Source organism: Vombatus ursinus, unplaced genomic scaffold, assembly GCF_900497805.2.
Source record: "Vombatus ursinus unplaced genomic scaffold, bare-nosed wombat genome assembly UNPS02014779.1, whole genome shotgun sequence".
Taxonomy (NCBI): domain Eukaryota; kingdom Metazoa; phylum Chordata; class Mammalia; order Diprotodontia; family Vombatidae; genus Vombatus; species Vombatus ursinus.
Window position 1 is genome coordinate 45,869,604 of NW_020954557.1, and position 12,192 is coordinate 45,881,795.

The 12,192-nt window shown below is 38.3% G+C and overlaps 1 protein-coding gene across 2 annotated transcripts in view; it reads right to left on the minus strand.

Annotated features, from left to right (window-relative positions):
- GORASP2 (golgi reassembly stacking protein 2) overlaps positions 1 to 12,192 on the minus strand; it is a 47,507-nt gene that overhangs the window by 7,555 nt on the left and 27,760 nt on the right. For both annotated transcript variants that reach the window (XM_027866066.1, XM_027866067.1), the window contains exons 3-7: positions 10,950 to 11,153; positions 10,565 to 10,651; positions 9,598 to 9,728; positions 7,084 to 7,216; positions 4,015 to 4,138 (exon numbers count right to left, since the gene is read on the minus strand). In XM_027866066.1, coding sequence (XP_027721867.1) covers positions 4,015 to 4,138; positions 7,084 to 7,216; positions 9,598 to 9,728; positions 10,565 to 10,651; positions 10,950 to 11,153 — 679 coding nt within the window. The remainder of the gene's footprint in view (positions 1 to 4,014; positions 4,139 to 7,083; positions 7,217 to 9,597; positions 9,729 to 10,564; positions 10,652 to 10,949; positions 11,154 to 12,192) is intronic.

The window sequence follows — 12,192 nt, forward strand, 5'->3', positions numbered from 1 at the left end:
AGAGAGAGAGAGAGAGAGAGAGAGAGAGAGAGAGAGAGAGAGAGAGACACGCTGGGTCCCAGCCCCAGTTCCCAAGCGTGGCCCCGGGGCAGCAGCTGCTTCCTGAGCTTTTGGCACAGACTGAGGGGGAAACAAGTGGCTGATCAGAGGGGGATTACAGGAATCTCTTTGCTGATGCAAGATTCTCTTGCTTTGTCTGTGCAAAAACTGGGTCACAGTTCTGGGTGGCAGTCTTGGGGTGAGGAGGAGTGCTGGCATGGTGGAGAGGAAATCCTTCTTACAGTTCCAAAACTGAAAAGAGTGCTTGTGGTCACTCATAGACCAGAGCAAAGGCCAGGAAAGGAGTAAACACCTCGCACCTTATCATACCACCTTGGAAGAACTGAAAATTTACAGGTCCCTAGAAGTATCTCTGAAAACAGTTGCACAAACCCCCTGAAGCTTGGGGCAGTACATTCTCCACACTGGAACCAGACCTCTACCTTAACAAAGAGTTTATAACTCAAGTAATTGGTTGGTATCTTGAGCAAACCTCGAAAAAAAGAGTCAGACCATAGAATCTTTTTTTGGTAACAAAGAAGATCAAAACATACAACCAGAAGAAAACAACAAAGTCAAAGTTCCTACATCCAAAGCCTCCAAGAAAAATATGAATCAGTCCCAGGCCCTGGAAGAACTCCAAAAGGATTTTGAGAAGTAAGAGAAGTAGAGGAAAAATCGGGAAGAGAAATGAGAGTGATGCAAGAAAACCATGAAAAACAAGTCAATAGCTTGCTAAAGGAGACCCAAAAAAATACTGAAGAAAATAACACCTTAAAAAACAGCCTAACCCAAATGGCAAAAGAGGTCCAAAAAGCCAATGAGAAGAAGAATGCTCTAAAAAGCAAAATTGGAAAAGGAAGTCCAAAAGCTTACTGAAGAAAATACTTCCTTAAAAATTAGAATAGAGCACCTGGAAGCTAGTGACTTTATGAGAAATCAAGACACTGTAAAACAAATCCAAAAGAATGAAAAATTAGAAAACAATGTAAAATATCTCATTGGAAAAACAACTGACCTGGAAAATAGGTCCAGGAGACATAATTTAAAAATTATTGGACTATCTGAAAGCCATGATCAAAAAAAAAAATAAAAGCCTAGACATCATCTTTCAAGAAATTGTCAAGGAGAACTGCCCTGGTATTTTAGAACCAAAGGGCAAAATAAGAAATTGAAAGAATCCACCAATCTCCTCCTGAAAGAGATCCCCAAAGAAAAACTCCTAGGAACATTGTAGCCAAATTTCAGAGTTCCCAGGTCAAGGAGAAAATATTACAAGCAGCCAGAAAGAAACAATTCAAGTATTGTGAAACACAATCAGGATAACACAAGATTTAGCAGCTTCTACATTAAGGGATCACAGGGCATGGAATATAATATTCCAGAGGGCAAAGGAGACAGGATTACAACCAAGAATCACCTACCCAGCAAAACTGAGTATAATCCTTCAGAGGAAAAAATGGTCATTCAGTGAAATAGAGGACTTTCAAGCATTCTTGATGAAAAGACCAGAGCTGAATAGAAACTTTGACTTTCAAATATAAGACTCAAGTGGAACATGAAGAGGTAAACAAAAAAGAGGAATCATAAGAGACTTACTAAAGTTGAACTGTTTACATTCCTGCATGGAAAGATGATATTTGTAACTCATGAGACCTTTGTCAGTATTAGGGTAGTTGGAGGGAAAACATTATATGTATGTATGTCCATAGATAGATAAATAGATAGATAAGAGGGCACAGGGTGAGTTGAAGATGAAGGGGTGATATCTGGAGAATAAAATTAAGTGATGAGAGAGGATTATACTGGGAGAAGGACAAAGGGAGAGGTAGAATGGGGTAAATTATCTCACAAAAAAAAAAAAGAAAAAAGGCTCTTACAGTGGAGGCAAAGAAGGGGAAGGTTAGAGGGAAAGAGTGAATCTTATTCTTATCAGATTTGGCTTAAGGAGGGAATAACTTACACACTCAATCAGGTATGGAAATTTATGTTACCCTACAGGAAAGTAGGGGGGAAAGGAGACAGGAGAGCAGGCGGATGATAGATGGGAGGGCAGTCTGGGGGAGGCGGTAATCAGAAGCAAACACTTCTGAGGAGGGACAGGGTCAAAAGAAAGAATAGAATAAATGGGGAGTGGAATAGAATTAAGGGAAATAGAGTCAGTTTTTCACTACATGACTACTATGGAAGTGTTTCGCATAACTGCACATGTATAACCTGTATTGAGTTGCTTGCCTTTTCACTGAGGGTGGGTGGAGAGGGAGGAAGGGACAAAATTTGGAACCCAAAGTTTTAAAAACACATGTTTAAAAAAAATGTTTTTGCACGCAACTGGGAAGTAAGAAATATAGGAAGTTTTTGGGTACAGAAATCTATCCTGCCCTACAGGAAAATAGAAGGAGAAGGGGATACAAGAAGGGAGATGGTGGCAGAAGGGAGGGCAGATTAGGGGAAGGGGTATTCAGAATGCATGTCATCTTGGGGTGGGGGGAGGGGTGAGATGGGGTGAAAATTTGGAACTCAAAATCTTGTGGAAGTAAATGTTGAAACCTAAAAATAAATAAATTAAAAAAAATAAAATCCTTTATTGAGAACTCTTAAGTTCTGACCTATATTCCTAATTTCTTTATTAATTTTCTTTTATTTCCATTTTTTAACCACTCTGGATCTTCTTGTTATAGTCTTATAATATTTGTTAAGGGAGCTTGGCATTCTCTTCTTCTGGTTTTATGATGCTCTCTTTTGATATATCTACATGAACCCTTGGCTTTTATCAAAAGTTTTCCTTTGAAATCTTTGGTGCTTTTGCTTTCCTTTTGTATTCTTCTGTTATTCACTTTCAGGTCCTTCCTGCTTTGCTGATGAAACACTGGAAGGGACTGCCTGGGTCCCTACTCTGTATAACCTGCAAGGGGAGGGCGACCCTAGGTGGGTTTCAGTCTCCTTTACTTCAGGCCTGGAGCAGCTGCCCACACTGGTATCTCACTCCATTTCCTCTCTTCTTTTTCATAGCTGGGTTGAGTCACTGTCTTCCACTTTTTTGTAGGGTTAGGAGTGAGTGTTCTAAGCAAAGTGTCTGCAGTTTTAGGAGTTCCTAATCCAATGGCAAGGCCATAATCAAAAGAAAGTACTTTTCAGCCCCACTCCACTTTAGTTACAAATAGCTTGGCAGAGTCAGTGTATACGCTGCTTGAGGAATGGGTTTATTTTTCTTTTTTTGCGAGGCAACTGGGGTTAAGTGACTTGCCCAGAGTCACACAGCTGGTAAGTGTTATGTATCTGAGACAGGATTTGAACTCAGGTCCTCCTGACTCCAGAGCCGGTATGTAACGGCTGGTGGGGGAAGAGTGGAGATTGGGTGTTCTGAATATTAGGGTTCTGATAACTAATTTAGAGGGATTTTAGCTTGTCATGGTTCTGTCTTCTTGCACTGGGGTATTTATCTATGATTATTATACATCTAGTGCATAATTCCTTTTTTGTTTTTTTTGGATGGACAGTTAAAGTGGTTTATAGAAAGTGACTAATGTGCCATTGTGCTGGTCATGTGATCTACAACTACAGGCATTCTTCTAACAAGGTATCTGAGCTGACGTATGTGTTAAGACAGTAAAAGATTCCTTGGATGACATAACAACAGAAATCAGTGGTTCTTTGATCATCAAAATAATGTTAGGTTGCCAAAGATGTTTGCCACCAGCATAAAGGAAAAATATTCTATAGACAATCAGGGCCTCCAAATGTTCCTATTTGTGGTTAACAGTGTTGATGCCTTACCCTATAGAGTTTATAGTCTTAGACCCAATGACTGGTATACAACACTTTAAACCCCATGTTTGTTGTTGAATGGTGGGACATAAACATAGTTAGGCATTTGTCTTGTGGACTGGAGACGGAAGTAGGGAGACAAACTACCCTTGGAAACTGGCCATAAGAGAAACAAATTTTAAAGAACAAAATTGTTTTTCTGTTTACCTGTACTGAGAACATTGCTGACAGCTGAAGGGGTTGAGCTAATAGAAAGTCCTGACAGACCCTGTTCAATGCCTGTAGTTCCAGGTGGTGACACAGGTGAAGGATTCACTGATGACAACTGGACCTTACCAAAAACCAAGATAAAAATTACTTAGGTGTATTTCAAAGAAAACATTTGGAATGCATAACAAACAGCAAACAAAAATTTTCACTAGCATATACTCTGGCCCCAGTAATTGCCACTTCAACCCACACCAGAGGCAGTGACCCTGACTACCATACTTAGACACCAGCATAGGTCACCTCACATGCGTACCCCATATTTAACTGTTAACATCGCTCACTCAAAACTGTCACACCAGCCCTTCCTTTTATGTACATTTCTCTTTTAACTCCTAAATTCTCTTTTAACTAACCTTGATCTTTGAGTCACCTTCAGTCACTCTAAACATTCCATTTTAGTCAACTACACATTGTAACCATACCCCAGCTCTTTACAATTTCCCTTCCTCCCAGTCAACTTATATTTTTAGTTTTGGTATTCCTTTTTATTTTCTACTTCCTAAGTCCTACTCACCCCTTCTAAAACATATTTAGTTGTCTTTAAACACTCTATCCTGCTATAAATTCATCCCTCTGGTTGGTACTCAGGACCCAGAATTAGAGAATCAGGGATGAAAGGAACCTGAAAGACCAGCCAGCTCAATCCCCTTAATCCAAGTAGGAATTCTTTTTACAACATCCATGACTGGCCTCTATATGAATAGCTCAAGTGATGGGGAACTATCCAGTGATGGACAGCTCATGAAGCACTTTGTTTATTTTTTTTTTCTTAAATCATGATACATTTCATTTGGATAGACACATCAAACAAGCAAACTTCTTTAAGGAGCACATTTCAAGAAACCAGTTAAGCAAAAACTGCCTAATAGAGGTGATTATAACCAATAGCATGACATTGACAATGTTTATGTTTGCCAGTTATTAACAAAGAGGAAGGACGTGTGCTTTAATTTTGTGCCAGAAACACTGTCAGGTCTACTTGGCCCAAACCTTGTTGCCTTTCCATATTCAGTTCATTTAATTTCTACACAATTCAGTTAGAAAGTTCTTTTATATTTAACCTGAAATCCACCCCTCTTGTGAATTCTCCCCAAAGGTCCAGTTCTGCTACTTGGCAGCCCAAAGCCGCAGTCAATTTTAGTCCTCTTTCACACGCAAACATTATGAACACCTATTATAATGCCCCAGCTTTACTCCTCAAGCCAGCATCAGTTCCTTCAATACTGTGACATGGTTCTGAATCCCTTCACCATCCTGGCTGCCCTCCTGCCCTAACCCCAGGATCCAGTTGGGCCAAATTTCTCAATACCAGTTTTGTTCTAGATGTTCTAATTCTATTGATGAAAGTTAAGGTCATATGATTTGTTTTTTTTCTTTTTTGGCATCTCACATCATGTTGTTCACTCACACTGAATTTGCAGTCAGCAAAGCTCCTTTTTTCATATGAACTGCTCTTATGGTACTTCTCTACCATCATGCAATTGCAGAGCAGATTTTTTAAAAAACCTGTATTAGGCCTTCAGATTTACACCTATTAAAATTCATCATGTTGGATTCTGATGTTGTCATACAATGCACATTAGCTATTCTTTCCAGCTTGCTGTCACCCTCAGATTTGATAAACAGGCCACCTATGTCTTCATGCAATGGACAAAAATGTCAAAGAAGATTTGGGACAGAGCCTTCAGCAAGCCACTGAGGCTATCCCTCCAAGATCGTAATGATTCCCTAATCAATAAACACTCATTGGGTATTACTTTTCAACTAACTAACGATCTACCTAATTATATCATCATCAAGCCCAAAGGTCCCTGTTGTGTCCTCAATAATATCATGAAAGACTGTCAGGTATGTTGCTGAGATCCAGATATACTATGTTTATAATAGTTTGCCTGATTCTTTTTCATTATTAGTCTTTTAATACTATTAAAAAAGAAAATGAGGTTAGTTTGACACATGGGTCAAGGCAGAATAAGCCCTGACCATGAATACGTGTTACAGAGAAGCCTCAAAGATAAGAGCCTACAGGGGATAAAATTTCCAAACTCTGCCCAGGGTAAATACATGCTTTGCCTAAGTTCTCCCTAAAGGACTGAAAGTACTTGGGAGCAGAAGATATGATCTCAGGGGGACCGACAATGTACCTGAGGTGATTTTAAATAGTTTTAGACAGCATGGAAGTAATGAGAGGTGTAGCCAAAATATATATCAAAAAATGGCAGAGGAGACAATAAGTGGCACAGAAGTTCTCATGTAATGCTCTCCCAATTTTTCTGGCTTAAGCTGGGTTACTTATTTAATTTAATGTTCAATTCAAGAAGCTTTTTATTTCAGGGAAAAATTAATTTGGAAAAAAAAATCACTAAAGTGCTTGTGTTTTTTGATCCAGCAGTCCTACAATTGGACATAGACCAAAGGAGGTCAAAAACAAAAAAAGAAAAGTTTCACATGTACCAAAACATTCACAGACTTTTGTGGTAATAAAAAACTGGAAACAACTTGGGCACCCACCAGTTATGGAATGGCTGAACAGTCCATGATATATAATATAATTCCATGTAATGTAATACTACTGTGTCAGAGAAACAGGGGGATATTTGTAGGAACTGTTGCCAAGGAAAGCAATAAAAGATAGAGAATATACATAATGATAATAGTAATGTTAAAAAAAACCAACACCACTAAAAGCAAGATGAATTATACAGAGAAATGATAATTAACAAGCTAGTGCTCAGAGAACAGATAATGAAACCTATCTTCTTCCTCTTGGTAGAGAGATGGATTGCTACAAAGGTAGGGAATTTATGCTGCTGTATGTCATCACTGTACTGGTTGGTTTTGCTGAACATTTTCATTATTACAAGGGAGGCTTCAATGGGGCAGGAGAAAGGAAGTGGGCGCAGACCAGGAGAAGGATTATGTCTAGGAATGACTGATATGAAAATAAAGGTATCACCAAAAATTCTTTTCAAAGAATAAATTAAGTCAGTGAAGCAAGTATCTTACCTCTGTAAAACCATCTTTGAGGGGAGTAACAGGGGTACTAGTCATCTGTCCTGGAAGAGAAATTTTCTTCCCTTCTTCAAATGGTCTTGTAGGTATTCGATGTAAATAGCCATATCCAATGCCACATCCTAGGCTTTAGAAACATGACATTTTCAAAGGTACTATTGAAGATCAGTCGCAATTTGGCTTTTAAATATGCTTGCTATCTGGTGATTGTCTCATTTTAAAAACTAAAGGAAAGGGAGTGTGGCACCTGTAAAACATTAACCATGAGAACTTTCTGCTAACATTTGTTGAAAAATAACTTTGGTTTCAATGCTGAGGGTGTCATGAAGCAATACTCGTGCTGTATTAGGCCACAATAAATTTAACTCTAAGGTATCAAAAGCCTTAGAAGTAGCATGAGGTAGTGGAAAGATCCCTGCAGTTAAGGTCAGAGAGCAATTACAGTCCAGCCCTGTTTACTGCTGCCAGACCATGGGCTAGAGAAGACACTTAACCTTTTTGAGCTTCAGGCTGTGCATTTGTAAAGTATGTGGTTTGAATGGGTGATTTCTACAGTCCTTCCAACTCTAAGTTCTATGAGCCTATTTCAGGCAACAAGTATTCATGTGTATAAGCAATCTAATGTAGAAGAAAAAACTAAAGAAAGAAAGGATATCATATAACCTAATTCCTTAATAAGTATTATGTTCAATTAAAACCAATTCTCCTACATAAAAGTCTCAAAGTGGTGCAGTTGGGTAGAGTGCTGGCCCTAGAGTCAGGAAGATCTGAATTTAAATCTGACCCCAGATACTTACTACTGTGTGACACTGGCCAAGTCACTTAACTCCTGTGTGTCTCAGTTTCCTCAACTGTGAAACAGGGATAATAATAGCACCTTACTGCATAGGACTGTTGTGAGAATCAAATGAAATAATATTGGTTAAGCACTTAGTATGGTGCCTGGCACATAGCAGGTTTTATATAAATGTGTATTCCCTTCAGAGGAAAGAATAACTAGGAAAGTATTTACTAAATCGGAGGTAGGCACAGAGGTCTCTGTTGGCATGTGGACCAATTTCCAGTGTAGTGGGATGGCTGCTGCCACTATGACACCATTCCTGATGGCGTCTTGAGCCTTCCCAGTAAAACTTTGAGAGTCACTACTCACTGATGCCCTAATTTCCTAGAAAGAGTCGGTGACAAAATCTAGCAGCAGGCCGTGTTTATATTTGGTACCTTCCAATGCTCTTCCTAAGCTGTACTCATGCACAGTTCCTTGCCCCTAAACTGGGTCCATTTCTGCAAAGCTTCCCCAAGTTCCTATCTATTTGATCACTAATTAACTTAGCAAGCAGGAATGGAGAAAGGGGAAAATGAATTTCTTAAGTGGAATCAGGTAGTACCAGAAATGGGGGTGGAGAGGTGGGGGGTTGAGGCATAAACAAGAAGTTTTCTTCACTCCACAGAGTAGGCTCTATTTTAAATCCTACATGATCCCAGTAAGCAGTAGCACATTCTAGAAACTGAAATCAGCATTTGCCCTTTTCTTCATTCACCCCATCGAGCCTCCTCTTAGCCAGCCACCCATCATGACGGAGGGCTCTCTAAAGGATAACGAGAAGGTGGGACCTCAAGGCTACTACTTCTTGGGCTACCAGTTTTCAAAGAGAAGAGCCAATGTCCACTGGTCTTTCAGAGGGGTCACAGGTACTTTAATGTAAATTGTGAAAATTATGGTTTCCCCCCCCCTCAGACTCCTCCCACTTTTTGAGACCTGTTCTTCTTGATCCCTAGATACCCAGTACCCCGAATGCTGTTTTCTGGCTGTTCAAAACTTCCCCCCACAACTACATGCTCTACAACAACCAGGTCTCCCTACCTAGGTACCATGTACTCCAAAATTATACTTCCCCAAAACAATCTAATTACATTAATTTGAACTAAAGTACGAGGGACTGATAGCTTTCCAAGAAGTATATGCATTTTAAAGGTTTCTTGTTAATTAAAAGGAACCTACCTGGAATTCTAATTAGTTGAATTTCAGGAAGTCTGGAAAAAATGCCTATGTTTGGGGAAAGGGGAGGAGAAGGGATGGGGAAAAGAGCTCTTACTCTCCAGGTTGTACGGCTAGCTCTGGTTCTACCACTGCCTGAGCAAGTCAGGATGCCATGTGCCCACTCTTTGCCACTTTCTTCCCAGGCATGTCAGAACAAGGTATGGACCTTGCTTTTGAAATGCTGCCAACCATGCACTAAACTGTAATCACAGCCTTTTACTCAATGATTTGGAATGAAAAGAAAGGCTTAAATTCATTGTATGTTCCTTCATAATTAAAAGAGCCAGTCCCTAGAAATAACATACAAATATTACTTTTTTTTTTTTTTTAACAGATTCCTAGTTTGGGCAAAACTGCGTATGCCACTTCTTCCTTTCTATCTTTCCCTAAAGAAGTAGAAGGGTCTCTCCACAAAGAAGTCATTTGTTAAACTTCAAATAGTCATAATTTTGAGGGTCGATTGACCTTACCTGCCTTCTCCACCCCATGCAGAATTTGGTGTAATAATCACTTCTCGACAATTATCAGTGTCTGTGTTGTACACGTAAAGTTTTAATGGTTTTGCTTCATGTGTTTCAATAAGGCTGAACAGATCTTCAGACTAAAAAAGAATTACAGGAGACACCTGCATTTATATCACTACAGTGTAGCACAGAGACATCAAATATTTCCAATTTGTCAGTGATTTCCTAGGAAAAGAGTAGGCACACTGTGGTGTGCAACCAATCACAGGCCAGTGTTTCCTTGGACAATTACATACAGGGACAATAATTTATTAAATGACACCTTTGTGGCTTAAGAAACTTTATCTCCCAAATTTAGAGAAGCTGGGTTTTATAACAAAAGTTTAGGCATGTTTTTGGAGAGGGATCATTGTAGGTTTGGAAAAGGTTGAATGGAAGGTTTGTAGAAGGTGTCATTGTGGCCATCCAAGAGTGTTTAGAAAGCACTGCATGCTTTCACTCCCCTATCCCTTGCCTTATGGGTTATTCTTCTCTATCTCTTTTTTTTTTAAACTTCTACGCCTATGACCTCCCCTATTTATCACATGTTGCTCCCCTAATTCCCAACTCCAACTTAACTTCTTTATTTCTGCTTTCCCCAGATCAGGTAAAGAATTTTCCTCCTCAGCCTTTGGTCATAGTTCAGAAATATCACTCTACGCAAAAGCCCCTGAATCAGTCTCCTCAGTGGTACTCTTTTTCCACTGCCAAATTCCACAACAATCCTCCTTCACACTCAGTTATTAAAAGAATCCTCTACTAAATTATACTCTAATGCTTTACTATGGTATGGAGATGGCCCTGGCTTCTGAAGGAGTGTCCAAAATTTAGTTTCTAGATGCCAACTAAGTAGCACTATAATTCTGAAGTCAAATGTTGGCAGGAAAATATCTTATGACTTTCTGTTAGTAACAAAAGTAACATATTACATTACCTCATTCATAACAGTATCAGCTCCAATGATATAATCGCTGTAAGGTCTAAGACCTGCCAACGCCGCAGGAGAATTTGACTCCACTTCCTAGTATAAACAAAATAAAATACAAATAATGTTTAAATTTCATAATCCCCCAAATTTTACAATTTGTAGGTCTTCTTACAAAATGAAACAAACAGTATAAACAACCTTTTGAATACAACAATCCAGTTTTATCAGAGAAGAGCTTTAGAATTATATAAACTTTTCACAATTTCCCTAAATTTTGGTAAATATTGTGCATATTTCTACAGAAGCTTGTTCTATTATGTCTTCCTCTAAACCTAATAAACCATTTGCATAAAATATAGCTCAGCTGTGACAGTTCACAAACAATACCTACCAATACATGCCAGACATTTTCATTGGCCCCATCAAAGCTGCAGAAACGAATGCTCACTCCAAGCAACCCCTGACCACCCCACATGTTACTGGGTGTGACTGATGTTTCTCTTAGCTCCAGTGTTTTGCTACTGTAGACAAGCATTTTTACAGGCTTTTCAACATTGGCTTTTAGCAGATCTTTGAGAGTATCATTGTCTTTATTCTGTGAATAAAGAGAAATATTTTTTCTTTATAAAATTCAAAATTGTTGACCAATTTTCTTATATTATTAACCATATAGCACTACCAAAAACATTTCAAGAATCAAGATGAAGAAAAGACAAGCAACAAAGGATTAAAAATGTTTATATATAAAAAGCAGGAAAGTAAAGAAAACCCAATAACACAGTCTTTTAATATTTCACTTCACCCCATTATCAGGCAGCAAAATGTAAAAACAACAACAACAACAACAACAAAACAGTACCACTGCTGTTTTCAAGTAAGTATCCACACCAAATTTAACATTTTTCCTAACTAAATTGTGAGATGCACCATTCAACAATGTAATCTGGGGATTATCTTGCTGGGAGATGGGGTGAGAGAAGACTTTAGGGATAAAAGCAAAAAGGAGCCTAGAAGGCCAATGAATAGTTCCGTTACTATTTAAAGTAGAAAAATGCTTATTTTAAAATAATGAATTTTTTAATAGGAGTAGAAATTTGTTTTTCAAAAGCTAACTGTATCTGGGCTTCTTCCTTGAATACACCTTTGTTTAATCAATGATAACAGGGATGGGAAGAAAAGAAATTAGAAATAAAATTTAAATATTTTACCAGAAGAATGAACACAGTGGGAAGGCATCTAATGGACAATACACACACACACAAAACTCCTTTAAAAATAAACAAATTGAAAACCAACAGGTAGAAGAACTAAGCTTACTAAGATCACATAACAGTCTTAAAACTGGAATTTCCAATGTGTATGTAAATGAAAAGCAATTCACAACAAGTGATTTTAATTATGTTCTATTTGAACAATCTTTCTTATTTATTTCTACTTAAATTACTCATACATCAATAAATCAAGATGTCAAGGAAAGTAACTAGTTATTTCAGAATATGTCTGAGAGTATTGCCATATTACCTGTCAATAAGAAACTTGCAAAACCCAAAAGCATTAAAGAGCACATAAAAAAAAGCCCTTAAAATTCTCACTTTCAAAAGACTACAAAATGTTATTAGAAAAATAAAAAATTG